At 40.3% G+C, this 20,364-nt stretch overlaps 1 protein-coding gene across 1 annotated transcript in view; it reads right to left on the reverse strand.

The window, feature by feature from the left end:
- Nucleotides 1-18,953, reverse strand: part of LOC121323360 (protein HEG-like) — a 31,274-nt gene extending 12,321 nt beyond the window's left edge. The window contains exons 1-4 of the mRNA XM_041264381.1: nucleotides 18,390-18,953; nucleotides 3,164-4,531; nucleotides 1,335-1,445; nucleotides 256-378 (exon numbers count right to left, since the gene is read on the reverse strand). Coding sequence (XP_041120315.1) covers nucleotides 256-378; nucleotides 1,335-1,445; nucleotides 3,164-4,531; nucleotides 18,390-18,714 — 1,927 coding nt within the window. The 5' untranslated portion in view covers nucleotides 18,715-18,953. The remainder of the gene's footprint in view (nucleotides 1-255; nucleotides 379-1,334; nucleotides 1,446-3,163; nucleotides 4,532-18,389) is intronic.
- Nucleotides 18,954-20,364: the final 1,411 nt, after the last annotated feature.

Here is a 20,364-nt window from a genome sequence, read left to right on the forward strand (position 1 = left end):
CATTTCCCCCTAGAGGTGATATATTGACTACCTTATTTACACCACTAAGCACAATAAAAACACAGTGGAAGGAGATACAATATGCACAATATCAGGTTTATACATTTTAGGGAAGGCGATAAAGATGAATCACTGTTCAGATCATTAAAATAGACTCTGTGAACAACTTTTAACAAAAGGAATCATTGCAGATTGAAAGACACTGTGGCAAAGCGTAACATCCTTGTGGTGCTGCTTTGTGTATTCGTGTCTCACCAAGTGCGCATCTCCTTCCTTCCTGCAGGGTGTAGCCCAGCGGGCACTCGCAGGTGAAAGACCCGTGGGTGTTGACACAGGTGGAGTCCGCTGGGCACAGGCTAGACAAACACTCGTCCACATCTGATCAAGGCAAAACAGTAGCAAGTTCATTATTAGCAGTTCATTCATTCATTATTAATAGTTCATTATTACACGCAGTGCATTGCTGTGATCGGATTGTTCAGTAACTTGTGACTAATGGTTCAGACAGGTAATGAAATGTGGTGACACATAACAATTTTAGGTGAAAAAAATAACTTGGTTACTTATAGTGAAAGGACTAATGCTAACCTAGTTACATTGTTTTCAATGTAATGATTTGCTGTAACTAGTTACAATAAAAACACACAAGTAAATTGTAACCGTAATGGATTAATTTTTAAAAGTAACTTCCAACACTAATTATTAGACACAATACAAAAAAATCGTTCTGCATTTACCACTTTACCCATGCCAACCCTGACACTGTCCTACACCAGTTTCAGTTTCAATCCTCAGAGCTAACTTTCACACAACATTGACAGATAGAGCACAGGAGTGTGTGTTACCTCTTCCCTCAGTGTTTGGCTACATAAACTGATGTTGAAAATCTTGTGTGGTATTTCAATGATTTTGGTTCACTGGTGGTGGAAATCTTACCGTAGTAACACTGGTAAGGCTGTTCTGTAAATTAGTTTGGGATATTATGATGTTCAGATCCCAAAAGATAAGTTGACAACAGCTTAAAAACACTTCTGCACCAAATCATACAACAGGAAGGACCAACAGAGTCACAGTATCACAAGGTTTCTCAGGAATTAGGAATCACAGGCACAAGGCCTTGAGCGAGCTCAGAGACAGCTATTGAGAGCCAAGTGAAGAAATGACTGCACCAAAGAGAGATTATAAAACATTCCACTTTAACTTTAAATAGTTAGCAGGTAGTTAAATTTCTGGCTGTTATAAAACACTATGGGTTAATATACAACATGCATGTTTTACATTGAAATAAACAAGGCATGAAGCTGCTCACACAAGGTTAGTGATTCACACAGTACCTTCACTGCAGTCATCCCCTTGCCAGGCCGGTGGACAGCTACAGCGACGACCTCCATTCTCAACGACACACTTTCCACTGTTAATGCAAGGGTGCTGTTTGCAAATACTCACTGTTAAAAAGGGAAAAACAAAACGATTCACCGTTTATCCTCCATCTTCCTTGGTAGAATGATTAGAATATCTACAAGATTTCCCAGTAGTCAATGCTACATAGATGAGATCTACTTCAGTTAGTCACTACTGTAGCTGGAAAATAAAAGCTGTCTTTGCTTAGCAGGGTTGTTGATTTGTCCTAATATAAAACGAGAATGAACTGAGAAGCCATCTTAGCACAACACCAAGTACCTAGCCTTGCCATTTCCAACAGATGCACGCACAGTATATGAAAGCAACTTTTGGCCCACTCTGTATTACTGCAAGACATAGAAATGACTTTTAACAGTTTATAGTTGTGCAACAGAGTAAATTTATTTTTTGGTATTTATTTATTTATTTATTTATTACCTTTTTAGGTAATATTCATTCCAACGGTTAGCTTGTAAAGCTTGCTATGTTAGAACGTTTTAAATGCTTTTGCCTCAGGGGAGCACAAACAGGAACAAGAAAGACAATTCCAGAGTTTGCTGCAATAGAATATAACAATAACTATGTTCACAACTTGCATGATGTTTAAGCATCAATGGTCAATCACAATACACAGCAGTGTCAGGACTGCGATGATAAAGCCATATTGTGCCTGTATGTAATATGCCTCTCATGCAATGACTGACCTGTCCTCTGTGTCTGGTTTAGCTATTGCTTTCTGACTGAGGTAATCACCTGGTACATTTTGATAAGAAACTGTTTTCAATGCAGTCTTTATAAGGGAAGTGTTTTTCATTTATTTATTTTATTGTGGCAATTAAGCTGCGGCTGTACAGTCTGCTGTCAATTTAATTGTGAACTTTGGACAAAAGTACAGTGGAAGGGTGTGAGCCCTGTGGGACTGATCAGGAAGTCCTTTGTTATTGGGAGTGAACATTTTAACTCTGTGTCGGCTTTCATCGACATCCTGAGGCAGGCCTCTCACACAGTGGCTGCTCCAGAAGAACTTACAAAACAGAGACCATGGATACATGAGTAAAAGTTTGTGGGATGCACCAACACCTCACGAAGCAGAGCCCATCGGCCACATTATCATTAGAATACTAAGATTATTCATGAGTATTGCTTTTTCTTTTTTTTTTCTTTTTTTTTTCAACAATACATTAAATTGATTAACTTACAGTAGGAATAGTAAGGATGTTCAAACCTAGAAAACGTTCATACTTCCTGGGTAAATAAATATACACAGTATTGGTACCATAGAAAAGGACACAAGCATTTAGAAACCTATGGATGGCTCCAGAGAGTAATATTATTATTTCTTGCTAGTTTTGTAATACGGGTATCTTGTTTTTCTCTACCTTAAAAAAAAATTGACTTTATATTAACATCTAAGACGTTGTCATTAAATACCAGGAGCTCTTAAGTTACGGATGCTATTATTCTCTAACAGCTACATAAGATGATGGTAGAATTTGGTCAGCAGCACAGGTCAAAGATTTCGAAGGCTGGTTAAAAAGAGACCAGAGCTGCTACATCCTAGGTTTCAGCAGGTACAGTATCCCTTATATCTCACGTATGGTACAGTCATCCTTTTTTGCAAAAAGCATTGCAAAAAGCCTAGTGTTCTAAGGCACATTTCACAGCGGTCTATGTGAGTCATATGTTCACTGAAGGTGCCAGTACTGGTAATGGGTCGGTCTGTTCAGTTAATATGTCAAAAACATAATCCCATAACATTTACCTGGTATAACTGTGGTAGTCACTAACACTTTGGAACTGGTAACTTGGACCACTGTCGTTGCTTTTTCAGTGCGTTGTGCGGTTGTGGACAGCGTTTCAGTAGTCATGCTAAGTGCCGTTGTCCTATAAGTTACGGTGGTGGGCTTGTTGTTTTCGGAGGTTTTTCCTGGGGTGGCAGTGCTTGTTTCAAACACTAGAGTTGTCCCATCAGTGTAGAAAACACTAGGGATTGTGGAGCTATCAGTGCTTGCATCGTCAGTCCTTGAAAGATGTTCTGTAGTGCCGCCGGTCGTCTGAGGCTCAAAAGTCGTTTGTGTTGTCAAAGGAGCAGTTTCGTCGGTTTCAGACTCCTCTGTTGTGCTGGGCAGAGAGGGATGGGTTATCTTGGTTGAAGCGGTGCTAGTCAGCTGCGTGGTGTCATCTGAGATTGTTGTCCTGTGTGTGATTCCTTCCAGGGTTGTAGCGAGGATGTCCATCGTTCCAGCCGTGCTGTTGGTTTTGGTAGGGAAAGGCTCCTCGGAAGAGCTGTTAGTGGGTGTGCGACCGGAGGAGCTGAGTTCAGTGGAAGAGTCGTCAAGCTGCCTCTCGGTGTCTGTCTGCACATCCGGGACAGCGGTCACAGCTGAGCCAGTGCTATTCTCCACAGTGTGTGGCAGGGGCTTCTCTGTATAATCCTCCACTCTAGTAAACGAAGGCCATGGTGAAGATTCAGTGACGACAGCTGTGTCTGTGACAGGGGCCACGAAGGAGTTGCTCGAAAACTGCGTGCCGTTTGAAACGCTGTCACCAGAAGATGATGGTGGCAGTGACTCGGAGGTGGATGAACCCGAGGCGGATGAAGACGATGAGGAAGATGTGGTTTCGGTGGAGGAAGACAGCGATGTACCGGCAGCATCTGTCTGTTCAGAGGTGTTGTTGCTGGTGCTCGTGGTGTTTTCACTGCTTGAAGAAGTGAAAGGTAAAGTGGTTTTGGACGTGATGACTGATGTGGTGTCAGTGGACGACTGCGTTTCATTTGGAAAGCTATCACTTGATGTTTCGTTCTGTGATAGCTCGGTGGTGGAATCAATCAGTCCTTCAGAACTATTTCTAGATGCGGGTCCTGTGGAAGTTACCACTAACTCGGAATGTTTACTGGAGCTGCCTTCCCCACTTTCACTGGGCTCGACTTCAGTGGTATCAGTCTGGGCAGGCTGGGAGGAGTTAGTGACCCCGGTATAGGGTGAGGTGCTATTCATGCTTACGGATAACAAAGTCCTCTCCCCGGCTCTTGTGAAGCTTGTAGAAATGTAAGTGCTGTCAGTCTGAGAGGGGGACTCCCAGCTTTCTAGATCAGCGAAGGTGCTGGACTGCTCACTTTGTTCGGTGGCTGCGGAGAGAGAAGACAAATCTTTTAAATGATTAATATTGTACAATGGTATTGGGTGTTACACTAGTTCGGTTATTGATATTCTTTTTACTCCCAGGCCAGGTAGCCTGACTAAGCAGGGTCCTAGGACTTATATATGAGTGAAATCCAACAGATATCCCCCTTTGTCATACGATGCACAACAATAAAACAGTACAGGATGTACTGGTGAGGAGGTAATCCTATTTAATTTACTGTAACCTTAAAAGATTTATAAGATAAAGCTAGGGGGGAAAAAAAAAAAACTACTATTATACAGTTAGATTTAAAAGTTCCTTAAAGTTTTGTGTACATTCATTCTAAATAAAACTGAAGTAGTAAAATTGTAAAATTGTTTTGTAACGGGTGTATTTAAAGTGACATAGGTTTATTCACAGTGTTTATTACAATGTAACTGAGTAAAACACTTAATAATAATACAAGTGAGCGAATGTGTTCAAAATTGCCCTTACTTTGCCAGGCAATTAAAAATAAGTTCTGTCTCCTTCAGTCAGCCTGCAAAACCGCCAGAGCTCCACTAGAGGTCACTAGAGCTCTGCCTGGTCCCTTATCAGTTAATTCCACCTATGTTCTGTGCTGTGGAATGTTTTGAAAAGCTGCTGCGGATGTAATGATTATGGGTGGAGAACAATTGGCAGCCAAGTCTGGCTAAATTAATAAAAGCTTGGGCCCTAAAAATGGAGGTTACTGGGTGCAGTGGGATTTCAAATTTCCTTCCTCAAGCAGACCCTACAAGAGGGAGTGCGAAACATTCACAAGAACTAATTAACCCCGACAGTGCAAACTGAGATTACATGTTGGTACCATTCAAAACAAAATCAGATTCATTCAGAACAGGCTGTTATCATTACTGTTTATTAATACAGTGTATTAAGAAGGTTTTTTTCAAACCAGTGTTTATAATTCTGTTTGTTTCTGTTGATTTATGTATGGCTGAAAGGGCATTACTAGGACACTGACAGGACGCATGTATACTCTTGACATGTAAAGCTTATAAAAGAAAAATAAGCATCATAAAAATGTATGAATCAAAACCTCTTTTTTTAATTTAACCATTGTTTACCCTGGTTTGTCATTTGTATTAATATGCTTGACCGTGCTATACTTTTCTAAACAATGCTTTCCTATGCTTTACCATGCTTTCGCTGTGCTTTAATATTACACTTTGTTGTGTTGTTACAGTAGTAAACTTTTATAAGAGAAATAAATGGTCAATCTCAGCAAAGCGTTGGGCAAAAAAAAGATTTTCCTTCAGTATCTTCAGTGTGGCCAAACTATATGAAGGACAAACAGGTACTGGGACCCTTCCCCAATCTGGGATTTAAATCCAGTAGAAAATAATGGAAACAGCATAGCCAACAGAAAGGCACATCTACAAGTATTGAATATCTTTTCATGCACACACTCGGGTATACATTATTTCTGTAACAGAACTATGCAGGTAAAATTACAACCAGACCAGCATAGTATTTTGCTATTTCTAATTTTAAAGTCTGGGGTTAATGGCAAATGCATAGCAACATACATTGTAAAAAGCATGGCTGAAAATATGTAGATTCAGCATAATATACAGCAATAATATACAGCACAGGAAAAACAAAATAACTAGGCATATTTACCACGGCAGAAAGACCACTAACAAACCTCTATTGTACTACAATTCAACACTTTGGCCCACCAGTTCATTTGTGTATGCCACTTAAACACTGTTTAGTGACATGCTCTGACCTTGCGAGGTATAAGCTGCACATATGAGGTTCTAGCAGGGACTGTAAAAGACAACTGAAAATTGTCCTGGGGTCCAGCAGTGGCTTGAGTGGTTTATACAAGAAGACAAATAATCAACTGCTAATGTTCATTGTTCTAGTGTTAAACCTGACCTGCACTGCATTATGTAAACGGGGGCAATATGATACACTGTAAGGTTATTCAATTAAGTGTTGCTCAGATCTGCAGACAGTGTACTGGAGCCTAGTACACTGCACAGAGGGGAAGCTGGCTGGCAGGGCTCCACCACAGCTAGGCTGCTGGGGTCTGTGAAACAATAGAGGCAGGAGCTTGAAAAAAAAACATCCTGGCTGTAAAACACGAGTGTGCAGGGCAGGGAAGAGTTCACAAGCAGAGCAACGGACTGCAACAAGCAGAACACTCATACAATCTCAGTGTTCCAATCACAGCACTGCAACAAGCAAAACACTCACACAATCTCAGTGTTCCAATCAGAGTAAAGTACAGATTCAAATCGTTTATTAACGCAATCTGCAGCCACAAGACGGGCACCACACAACTACTGTGCCATTCATATACTTGTGGTTTGCTCTGCTACACAATGCACTTCCTCTGACTACAGACATTAGAAACACCAACCATAACACTGTCAAGAGGCGAAGGACCACCTTGGGCTGCCAGGGCAGCACTGAGTTGAAAAGTGAATCATCAGGAAATTGTGTTGTCATGGGTAAAGAAACACCTGCTAACCAACTGCCTATTATGGGACCACTATCAAAGCAGACAGACACATCTTTATTACAGAATACATGCCAGGGATTTAATTAGCATAAAAAAAAAAAACATAATTCTTGTAAATGGTAGCCCATATACACAAAAGTGTGTGCTTTCAATTCTTTTTTTTTGTTCGACCCCTGCATGATATATTAGGGTTTTCTTTTTTTACATTTTGTTTTATAACAGCTATACACCAGCTTCTCAGTGGCATTTCAATTGATACAATAATTGCTTTTATTTTTAGCACAGTGGTTGCTGCTAGCTCTCCAGTTAAATGTATGCTAGTATTTGTGCTGGTAAAAGAGGTCTTTATGCCAACTGTGGTATAACTGGAATACAAGGCTTTGACCTTGTGTATTAGATGCTAAACCTTAGCAGGGTGACAAAATGTCATTTCTATACAACAGCTCTTTTGTCTGAGGTTAAATGAACAGTAGTGGGCTTAATTAATAGTGGATTGAGGCTCACACCACAAAACCAGCACCACCGCCAAGAGAAAGCTCATCTCATTGGACAGAATCCATGAGGCCTCGTTCATAAGAGCATTTCGCTTTCCATCGTGCTACAGCTAGGAATCGAATGAATGGAAGGTTTTTGCTACATAGCTAATATAGTTAAATACAATCCTGCAACTCAGGTTTGAGTTGCCAGCTGTCACACCTCTATTACTGTCAAAATGAAGGAAAAAAATGGAGTACTGAAAACAGTTGAGTTGTAGGGCTGCATGATCCAAGAAAATGCAATATCTTGTGTGCTGGAATTGTACAGCGTGTCTCCCTGTGTAGTGTCAGGAAAACCTCCACCTTTTAAATGTTAAAATATTACAAACTTTGGTATTGTATTTTTAAAAAGACAAAAATACACTTAGGAACCTCACATATACTGTTTGAGACACTGGTTTTCGTAAAGTCCCCGTCTTTAAAATATTTAAACAGCGATGGTATTGAGATCCGCCACAGTTTAGATCAATTGAGTGGACCCTGCGGTGTTCTTCCAATCTCAGCTCAAATTTATTCTGTTTTTCCTACGGATCCAATAGTAAAGCCATCTGTCCGATATACAGTAGACTATTACATAATCAGTCTGGTAAAACAACAAAACATGTTCTAAACTCACCTCAGAGCTTTACAAGGTTTATATAGGTTAGAGCCTGACAGAATGGATTTCAGCTTGTTTTATGTTCCCTTTGCGTTGCTTCATCCGCACAGTGATGTCTAACTCAGTGGTTTACCGAATTACAGCATCAATGACTCAAGAAGGACACACTGGAGGATCTATGGGATTAGTGCTCTCGGAATAACTGTAAACAACTGTGAGAAACGATAAGAAAGGGAATTCAGCTCTCTGTACCGCATTCAATTAAAACTTGTATCAGCCAGGCTTAGAAGCTGCTGTAATTATGTAATGTAGCACTGAACATCTGAAAAGAGGCATGCATGATCAATGGAAACCACATCCTTTAACAGCAGAGGTGCTGGAGGTGCAAAGGCAAGGAGGCAATGTAATAGCATCTAGAACCTTAAGAAACACTCACTAAAAGTCACTTCAGTGACAGACATTTTGACGAGAAGTCTCTCAAAGTTTTACTTTGTTGCGAATTCAAAGGTTTTTGGTAATGAATTCGTGGGCACACATAAATGTCACATGGTGGAAAACAGCTGTTCCCCTGTCTCTCTTTATACGGTTCTCTGTTCCTACTGGCTTAGTAAGGTTGGGAAGATATTTGACTTATTGTAAGTGCTGTGGCCCATGTCCTGCTTTAATTGCGATGATCCAGCAGCACTTGAGAATAAAGACAAGTATTTGCTCACAACACCCAAATGCAAAAAAACACTTTGGAGCCAGACTCCAGATAGCCTGTTTACATGACTGCACCTCCTTTTGTAATGCTTAGCTTCAGTCTACAGATACCGCCTGTATATAAACCTTACAAATCATAAAGTGGAGAGAAATTGTTTAAACCTCTCGATGCCTGCTTTCAGGTTTGCAAGCAAGAAACAGCTAGCAAGATAATACCTTCATTCAGTAAAATTCTTGGAATCGGTCTAAATGTAGTTTTTTTTCCAATGTTCTGTTTGCTCAAAATATTTAGCACTGGTTTTACCCACTAATCCCCCTGAGAGCTGACATGTTTTTGAGAAAATGCTACCAACAGGATCCCTTAAAATGTAGCCAGTTTTCATAACCCTGTGTAGAATCAGCAACTGTTTCTTGTATGCAAATTATTTTCTTGGAACAACTGCACTCCCACCAAACTGGTGCTCTCTGTTCGGTCTATGAAACAAGCAAAGTGCCTCAGCTAACAGCAGCAGGGTTGAGAAGGACCTTGACTGGATAATGTACTGACAAGGTTATTTACTGCAATTCAAAACATTGTGACAAAGGTTCTGCTAGATCAGGTTTAACTTCTAGGGGCGTAATGTTATTTTATACAAAATACAAATGGGGCAAATTGGGACTACAGACAGGGCTGGACAAATCCCACTTAATACAAGCAGCACCGCCCTGCTTTATTTTAAACTGTGGGACAGGTGAATACCAGTGTTAAATGTGAAATGGGTTACATTGAAAATTTCCATGAGGAACTTTCAGTGCAGAGTAATTTTACAGAAAGGTAACCTCAATACAGATAGATAAATATGTAAATATTTCAGCAAGCATCTTTCAGTAAAAAAAGGAAACTCTACAATAACCAATTAGATACTTTCAGTATCTTATACTTGTTGGACCATTAAAGTAAAACCATCAACATTGTTTCTCTAGTGTCTTTCATGGAGTATCTGCATTTCATCTTGGGTGTATCTTACACCTGTATACAAGGCTTTTAATGCCTGCAGACCAACATGGAAGAGAGGGCTGAACAGCCAAGCCCAGTCCTCTCACTCACATATAGCAAGCTAAAACGACAAAGATCTCACGCCCTTCAGAACCGAGCACACACTCGCCAGGACTGAGCTTCACCCACTCCTCCCTTTGTTAAAATGCACAGCTATTCCTGTGTTGCAGCTATCTAAAGCAGCTTTATAGTGGGCATCGTTTTTCTTAATCCTTTTCTGAATGCTACTTTAGTTGGATTTTTAGCCTTTGTTTCAACTTTTTTTGGAAGAAAACCAGACCTGACAGCGTTTGGTTTAATCCGCTTTGGGTTGACCCTGTCAGGATAGGTTTTTGTCAGGTCACATGTAATTTGTACTTGCTGCTGGAAGAACACAGTATAATTTTTGACATGCCTTGTTGAAGTAAACATCACTGTGGGTCGGAGCCATTGATAGGATTCAAACTTTTCTACTGCATCAATTCTCTGCTTATAATTTTGTAATATAAAAAATTGTATACAATACATTCATAAGATAAGTTTTGCTCATCTTTTTTTTTTTTTTTTTAATAGATTTTAATGTCAATGGGCCTGACTGCCTGGATAAATGAAGGTTATTAAAAAATGGTTTAAAGCCAATGATAGTACAAGGGCAGCTGCAATAATATGAACCACTGGTGAATTCCACTGTACCACATACCAACATCATCACGTTGGTTTACCAGTACAAAATCGGAATCACAACACTACCATTGAGCAACATTATCAGGGACAGTGTGCTTGTCTGGCAGGGCTGTGCACCTGCTAATGGCTCTGCAGGGGTTCCTTCATGGCAGCACACTGGTATTATAATGGTATCCTGGTGTTACTTATCCAGTGTTTCTGTTGGGAATTAGAAAGGAGGTCCTCAGAGAGGGTGCCCTGCTTTCATGTATCCCAGTGTGCTCCAGTTAGGTAGGAGGACCATGTGGATTGTGATGATTATTATGGAGCACTACAGCCAGGCAGCTCCTAATTATTGCAGAATGCACAGCAATATCACAACTCAGTGTCCACACTTTTTCACCCTCAAAAAGTGAACAAAGGACTACCATAAAACTTAATTTCCATTCATCAAGACAATAACTAAAGTTTCATAAAGTTTTTTTTTTTATTTCCCATAGTGTTTGTCAGAACTCTCCAAATTAAAACAGTCCTGCAGCAAGCTGGTGCAATTATCTGTTTTATTCCACGTAAATGTACAGCAAGCCTGCCAATTCCAACTCCTGTCAGAAATGAGACGCTATGGGACCCTCTTTTCCTCACGGCTTCTTGGCTGCAAGCTGGTGACTGCCTGCCTGCCAGCCTGCCAGCCTGCCAGCCTTGTTCTGACGAAGAGGCTGAGACTTAGGGAATCAAAATGGGTAGTGGGAGGAGAGCACTTGGCTTCTGGAATGCAACTACCACCAATTCGAGCATACATGGATGACATCTGTTACTGGGCAAATTAACCAATAACATTGAATGGGCACCAGAATGCAATTCAAACCCTAAATCAAGAAGCATCTCTATAATTAAAGGCAAAGTAGTAGATAAAAGGTTCTACATTAATGGTGAGGCAATACCAACAGTGTCAGTGTAAAGTAAGTGCCAGTGAAAAGTCTAGGGAGATGGTACGACAGGGATCTAAAGGACACAGTTCGCGTGGGAGAAGTTAGACAACAAGCAGTGGAAGGATTGAAGAGCATAGACAGCAGAGCTTTACCAGGCAAACTGAAACTCTGGTGCTTTCAGTTTGGTCTACAGCCAAGACTGCTGTGTCCACTGACTGTGTACGAGGTTTCCTTGACAACAGTTGAGAAGCTGGAAGCTTAAAACAGTTCATGTGTCAGGAAATGGTTGGGAGTTCCACAATGCCTCAGCAAAGTGGGACTTTATGGTAAAGGAATACTACAGCTACCAATCTGTGCTCTAACCAAGGAGTTTAAGTGCGCCAAAGTCCGACTGGAAATGACATTAGTAGATTCATGCGACAAATGCGTAAGGGAGGCAGCACCAGTGTTGAAAACTGGAAGAAAATGGACGGCAAAGAAAGCTGTGGAAGATGCTAAGGCTGCCCTTCGAATCAGAGATATTATGGGGCAAGTTCAGCATGGAAAAGGAGGTTTTGGTCTCAGTTCAGATCCTCCTACATGGCACAAGGCAACCCCGGCTCAAAGGAGGAAGCTGGTAGTCAATGAGGTGCAAAAACAGGAGGAAAGGATCAGGTGTGTAAAGGCCATTTCCCAGGCCAAGCAGGGACAGTGGATGAGATGGGAGAGTGTGGAACAACGCAAAATCAGCTGGCAAGACCTGTGGACAATGGAACAGAGCAGGATCAGTTTCCTCATCAGATCAGCATATGATGTTCTTCCATCACCACAGAACCTAAACCTCTGGGTGGGTGAGGATCCCTCATGTCCTTTGTGTTCATCACCTGCAACAATAAGGCACATTTTGACAGGATGTAAGGTGGGTCTTAGCCAAGGATGGTTTACTTGGCGCCATGACCAGGTGCTGTGATGTTTGGCCTTAGCATTGCAAGCAAGCTTAGCAAGCGTAACCTGACCAATAAGTTGCCACCAGTTCCATCAAAGCATTACACACAAAAGACAATACTCCTCTGTCCAGGAGAGCAACCACCAAGAAAAGGTGTTAAAACCAAGCCTCGCCCAGGACAACTGGAAGCTGTTAGAGACTGGAAGATGCTGGCAGATGTTGGTCAACGGCCTATTTTTCCACCTAAGGTTGACATTGTCTTGTGGTCTAGATCAGCATGCCTTGTTCATCTGGTAGAGTTAACAGTGCCATGGGAAGATGCTGTGGCTGAGGCACATGAGAGGAAGAAACTTCGGTATGCTCAACTAACTGCTGAAGCAGAACAGCGAGGATGGAGAGTCCGAGTTTACCCAGTGGAGGTGAATTTGTGGCACACTCTACAACCCGGTTTCTCAGAGACGTCGGGTTCAGTGGCCAAGAGACGCACAGTGAAGAACTTATCTGAATCAGCAGAAAGGAGCAGCAAGGAGTGGGGGATGGAGGGGGGTGATGCTGGGACGCCACAATCACTGTTGAGCCCTCCGAGATGTAGTAGGCTAGTCAATGAAACACTGAGGATGGAAGGTGCCCACGTGAAGACCCCAGAGATGTACCCTACTTGGCTCAATCCAGACGGTTGTCATGCTGATGCGCTGGGGAGACCGCACTGGGTTGACCCCCGGAGCCAGCATCACAGCTGTTGTGTGTGCTGATGCGCTGGGGAGGCAAAATGAGCTGATCCCCGGAGTCAGCATTACACTTCAGCAATCAACACCAGACAGAAGGATATCTAAATCAGATGGAAAACAACACAAATGGATGGAGATGCAGATGGATCACATTAGTTTACTGCAAAGCTACATCTTAGTTGGTGCTTATCTTGACGAGACCCGAGTTCAAATCAGCATGAAGTTCAACATCTACTCTCATGTAATGGAAATCTTGAAAATGGCCTGATCAAGGGAGACTGACTGGTGGCCATAGCTAACTTTTTATTTTGCATTGTACTGAAACAAGAAACTTGAGTATTTAATGTTCCCCTTGGATTTTTTAAATGCGTGTCTATCGTGTCTCCAGTAGAAATGCAGTTTAGATTACCTTTTCTGAACCAATCTGTTACACAAATGTTTCAAAGATTTTTAAATTAACTTGGATAGAGCCCAAAAGCTACTGTTTAAGAGGCAGATCAGTATATATAGTACTGTATGCCAGGGTTATTTCTCCATTTCCGCCAGTGAAGGTCTAGGAAACAGCAATAAAAAAAATAAAAAAAATACTGCAGTAACAAACATAATACTGTAACTCAAAAGGAATGCACAATGAACAAGAATAAATGTCCCTTAAAACCTTGAGCTAGTCGGATCTGTAGGTTAGGTATTATCCATCTCCGAGCTTTAAATCTAGATTTCAATATCTAATAAATAAACAAATGCGTGAATATGAGTCACTCTTTTTGTATGCAGTTCCCCAACCTTGCCTGATGTATTCTACAGCTCCAGAAAAATATTGGCAGGCACACCAGCTTCAGCATCCCAACAGCTTTGAGCTCACATTTCTTTCTGTCTGACTTTTCCAGTGTACAAGCGAGCTGCACCGAGCCAGCCCAGTGTGTCTTAGGAGGAGTCTGGTCGTGTTTCCACTACAGAGCCACAGCCGAGCAGCTGATGTTGATGCATGTAGATGACGTGGTATTAAGAGGTAGTATTTGAGATGAGGATGGCGATCCAGGGGTAATGGTTGTGTTTTCTTTCTTTATATATTACTGAATACAGCTGAAACCCTGGTTACCACATGTCAAGTATTTTTAGAACATATATAGGTACATATGTAAACAATAGGTCATCATCAGCTATGTCTACAGGGCATGCCATATTTGCATCTTCATTAACTGAACAGTTAATTAATGAAGTTATCTGAATGATAATCATCAAAGCAATAGCGAGTGTGTATAAAAAACTATATTAGTATTCTGGTGATAGGTTCAGCTGCTGCAAGTAACAAGGCCCTGCAGGTTATATTAATGTGCAAAACACACAAAAAAAAAAAAAAAAAAATGGATTGTCCTTATACCATATATATATATAACTGGAATATGAAATCAATAATTTCGAAACATAATGTAAGAGTAATAAGAATTTCTTTTTTTATGAAAACAGGACCCATGGCCTAAAAAACATGTACCTGAAATTAAAAAAACTAAAAAAGGATTAGTACAGGCACCTAGGATTTTTATACGGTATGCGAGAACAAAATGGGTTTGAATATGAAATCAATAATGAAAAGGAGTAGAAGACACGAGAACAGGTAACACCAAAAGCTGGAGATTTACAGAGTGCTTCCAGTTAGGGTCTACCTTGTCTGCTTTTTACTGACATGGGTATGCATATACAACCTGTGACAGGTTTGCACAGTCTATACTTCACAGCCATGTGAGGCATTCTGTCTATACAGAAGAGCTTCTATTGCAAGTTGTTTTGTCACAGACAATGTCAGTATGGTTCACAGAGAACTTTTGGAATCATTCGATTTTTGGCTGCGATACAAGAACAAAAATTCCAAGATTGAGAAATGGGCGGAACATCTTTTGGTAGAAGGTGCATTTCAATTTTACATTACAAGAGCTAGCAACTTCTTACAGGCTGTAAAAAGTGAATCAGTGTAACACAGCAGGTGCAATAAATAACACAATCAGCACTGATTTAAAAAAATATATAGCAAAATACCAACTGCAGCTATGAAAACTGTTTTACTGCAGAATTAATTTAGCAGACTAAAACACAATGTGCTGTTTCTTAGCAAAACAATTCACTAATTCACTAAAACAATTCGCTAATTCACTAAAACAATTCGCTAATTGTTGTTCACAATCATTTTTGCTTTTAAACAACGTTCATTATCTTCTGCGAGTGACAACAACAACAACAAAAAAAAAATCCAACATAATGTAAGATTAATAAGATTTTTTTTTTTTTTTTATGAAAACAGGACCCATGGCCTAAAAAACATGTACCTGAAATTAAAAAAAGTAAAAAAGGATTAGTACAGGCAGGATTTTCATATGATATGCGAGAACAAAATGTGTTTGAATAAAACATAAAGTACTGGATCATTTTTCAAAGTACTGGATTCAGGATTTTCAAAGCATCTCCTGCCCCTCCCTTTCACAGCATCAGTAGCACTCACCACTGGGGCTCGTAACGCTTTGTATTAGAGCCAGGGACCCTGTACAGTGGGCAGCAACATAAACACATCTCTTTCTTACTCTCTCACCTCTTCCACACGGCGTACTGCATTTCATTACAGCCTGCCCAGATTTAATGACAGCAGTAACCTGACCAGACAGTTATTGCAACGGTTTCTCCCAGGTTTAAGCCCAATGATATACTAGGAGTAAATAAATATTTAGTTTTTACAGTGTGTGAAGATTAATAGATGGGAATCTATAACCTTATAATTGGCTCTTGAAAAATCAGTGGACAGTAATGCTGTACAAAAGTATTCCCTGCGGACTGCTTAGTCCAATTCACTGTCAGTTGAGGAGATCACTCTTACAGTTCTGGTGCAATCCTGTGCTATGGGTGGACCCTTGAAATTAAGTTGTGTCTATTGGGGCTACATGGAATACCGTGCCTTTCATTAAAGACTGCGAGTGAAACCAGCACCCAGCAAGCACAATCCATTCCCACCCTGCAAGGACAATCCATTCCTACCCAGCAAGAACAATCCATTCCCACCTAGCAGGGACAATCCATTCCCATCCAGCAAGCACAATCCATTCCCAGCCCACAAGGACAATCCATTCCCACCCAGCAAGCACAATCCATTCCCAGCTTGCAAGGACAATCCATTCTCACCCAGCAAGCACAATCCATTCCCAGCCCGCAAGGACAATCCATTCCCATCCAGCAAACACAATCCATTCCCAGCCCGCAAGCACAATCCATTCCCACTTGGGTGGAACATATCTTCTTCCTCTTCTATTACAGCTCATTTGCAATGTGACCTCATTGACAGTTTAAAAACATACAGATCAACCCACAGCAGAGATGACATTACTGTACAAGCCCTCAGAGTAGAGCTTTGCTGGACAGTACAGTACAGAACAGTTCAACTACTTCCATGGTGCTTGGGACTGGGTGTACACAAACGCATATATTGTTATTTCAACCAAACCAGTTATCTGGTACAGCCTTCAAATTACCCATAGGGCATTACCTCAGATGATTCTTTGTGTGTCTCATTTAGGTTACTGTATTTATTACACGATGACAGCCCCAAACTACAGCTATGGCCAAAGGTTTTGCATCACTTAAGAGTTTTAGGATTAAGACATCTCTTTATAAAAAAATAAGACTCCATATAAACAATTTCCGTGGAAGGTACATGCAATTCCACGTAAATGCCAGGGAAAATGTATATACTTTCCTTATCTCTTGATTGTGTTTCTCACATTCTCACTGGTTCTTATGGGAGTGAAACACATTTGTGTTTAATTCAGTTGTTATATACTCCTTGTGAAGGCATGTGCCCTCAGTTCAGAAGCAACTCTCCAGCTCTAGCTGGCAATGTTATTTTTCACTATGTAATGCAGGCTAGATCTGAATAGTTGTCAGCACCAACACCAGCCAGCAGCGCTGGAACAAATTTATAGTGAGGGCGCTGAAAGCCATGGAACAAAACTGAAAACCCTGTGTGTGATGGAAGCAGGTGCACAGCACAATTCACCCCCAGCACCCCTAGTTCCTGCACCCCTAGTTCCAGCACTCCTGGCACCAGCTAGTGTACTAAGCATTGACAGAAATTCAAAAGGAAACTTGATTCATTAACATGGCCAAGACACTTATGCCTAACAGGTACATGCGTATCCGTATGTTCTCTCCTAATGATAGTCAATACATTTTAAAAAGTGTGTTCTGATATATTATACCACTCCCATGTAATGACCAATTAAATAAAACGGTTTTACCATACACATACAACTGCTGTGTAGTATAACCATTAATAAATAGTTACTGTCAGGTTTTGAAGAAGAAAAAAAAAAAAAAACACAGCAATTGTATTTATAAAAGAAAGCTACTTGAACTAAAACCAAGAAATCAAAGAAAGTGACAATATGACTTAAGCAGGTAGAGCTATATTAGATTTGACAGATCACAGGATTGCCTGTATAAAAATATAAAGCAGGGTATTTTTCTCTACAGATCATGTTACTATGCAAATTGCCAGGCTACAACAAAGTATTAAGTACTTGTGCTGGTCTATGGTTTTGCGTTGGATTATATAGATTTACGGGAAAGCAATGCTCAATCATAGGTGTTAACGCGCTCTTTTGTGTCAGAAAAGCGCCACAATTAATACTTAAGTGTCGGCGGTCGCGGCGGTTTGATCTGCTGACAAATGAGAAGGGCAAACACACTATATAAATTAAACCAGGCGACATTGACATGTACATTCCAGCAGTAAATATTGCCACCTTCACTTTCAAAATAGTTCCATTTTTACCTGCAGTAGAATATAATGTACGCAGTCTTTTTAAACCCACGCCAGGTGTTTAAAATGTACTATATAACAATTATATATATTATATCCAGACCATAATATATATATATATATATATATATATATATATATATATATATATATATATATATATATATATATATATATATATATATATGGCACATAAATTCAGTTTGTGGAGACATTCCTGTACTGTAGCCCACTCCACAGAAATTCGTTTCTGATCGAAAAAGGAAATGAAACCATGCAACTTTTGTTTTACCGACAAAAAAAAAAAGTTATACTAATTTTAAACTTGCTACATAGAAATCGCTTCTTAATCGTCCAAATTAAAGTTACTTTTTATTTTATTTAAAAAGGCTTAGCAATGCTGTTTATTCCAAATAATAATAATGTCAAGCACGATTCCCAGAGTTGCCTTACCAGTACTGGCTTCTTCTAGCGGCTCCTTATTCTTTGAAAAGCCGGAGATGGTGTCAGCCCCCCCGGTTGCTGTTGAGTCGCCCCAGCCTGCTTCGGAGGCGCTAGGTGAGGCAGTTATGGGACTAATGCCGGGTTCCGATGGCAAATCCGTGCTACCGCTCAAACCTTCCATAACACTCGGAGTAAAATCAGAGAGATCTGTAGTAGATGCAGTCCTGTCTATATCGGTGCTGTTAGTGTATGCTTCGACACAGAGAGGTTTAAAAAGACCGAGCACCAACACTAGAAAAAGACCCGCTCCGTATATCAAAGTGCACGATGCCATGATGCTGTGAAGGACACGGCTGCCTAGATTTAAACCCACATAAATAATATTGCAGTTTGTTCAGGTCGTTCATGGAATGCTGTCCATCTTTACCGTTGTTCATTAGAGATCCCGGTTGCTATTCCTTGCTTCCCATTGTAAGGAATAACGGTGCATTTTTAGAGGGGGCTTACTGCTGCAAGTGACAAACACAGAAGCACTTAGATCCGATCACACAAACTCCTCCTACACACTGGCGATCGCAGCAGCAAACTGTCTGTGGCTATTGTGTGTGTGTGTGTGTGTGTGTGTGTGTGTGTGTGTGTGTGTGTGTCTATAATATTTTTTCATGAGCGCCCCCCCCCCCCCCCCCACCCCTCTAAGAGAATATGGATACAAAGTAAAAATAATGAAAACGGTTTCTCTCAGTTAATATTTTGTAAGTGATACAATGTTTTATTTAATTCACAATACATTTACAGCGCAGTCATTTAAAAAACAACAACAAACAACCACATTATATTGTAATAAGGGTTTGACCGAAATACGCTTTAAAAAAAAAAAAAAAATAACTTTGTTATCCCGGTAACAATTCAAAACTTTAAAACGATAACTGTTATTTATTGTATTTGTAGATCAACAGGAATCGCACAAGGGGTGCGGTTTGCGTTTTACACACGACAACTATTTAATTTAATTTAATTTAATTGTAATTATTATTGTACTTATTTATTTATCCATTCTTTGTGTAAAAGTACTAAACTTTACACATCTGTTATTCTGAACATTCACATTTGCGTGGGTGTTGCAATTGTAAGAATTCAACTATATTTCAAAGAACAAGCCTGGATTTCCCCAAAGAAGTTGCACATCTTGCCCATGTGTGGGTGGTTGTGTATAAAATGTTCTGGTATTCTACAAACGAAACTTCCAGAATTGCTGGGTTTGTGATGTCACCTGTACCAGTACGAACGCGCTGGATTTAGCAGGTGCTGAGTGCACCCCTTGACCTCAACGTTACCCCGTCCTGAAATTTACAGAGCCAGCTGCAATAGCAGCAGCGGCATCATATCTCTATACTCACATGTACATCGATCAGTAATGAACTAGCAAGTCCACACGTTTAAAATATACTGGTAACCCAAAATCTTTATGCAGGATGTTCTCTGCAATAATAATAATAATAATAATAATAATAATAATAATAATAATAATAATAATACTCGGAGATACGTAGACTGTTACTACAGTTGAAACAGGTTAGTATTTTAATAACTTTAAAATTGAAATTGTACTGCAGAATGCAAATGAATGCATTTGTTCTGACACTGCTGGATACCCACAAGAATCCAATTACTATGTTAATGAGGCGCTAACCAGTAATTCTTTATAGAAACACCCAGGAAAAGACGATAAAGTTTTACTTGGTGTACGTACAGCTACCTCCGTTAGCCCTTGTCCTTTGCAACATTTTTCTTCTTCATCTACTCGTCAGAACAGCACACAAGAGCCTGAGGCTCCATTTCTGAACTCATAAAATGGAAATCTGAATTTCACCAAGGTTTTGAAAAGTGTGTACAGTTAAAATAAATGAAATAAAAATGTACTCATGAAGGGAGTTTCACTCTCCAGTTTGGTCCGCGCAATCTTTTATGTTGTTCAATTGAAAAC

The sequence above is a fragment of the Polyodon spathula genome, chromosome 11 (assembly GCF_017654505.1).
Source record: "Polyodon spathula isolate WHYD16114869_AA chromosome 11, ASM1765450v1, whole genome shotgun sequence".
NCBI classification, from domain to species: domain Eukaryota; kingdom Metazoa; phylum Chordata; class Actinopteri; order Acipenseriformes; family Polyodontidae; genus Polyodon; species Polyodon spathula.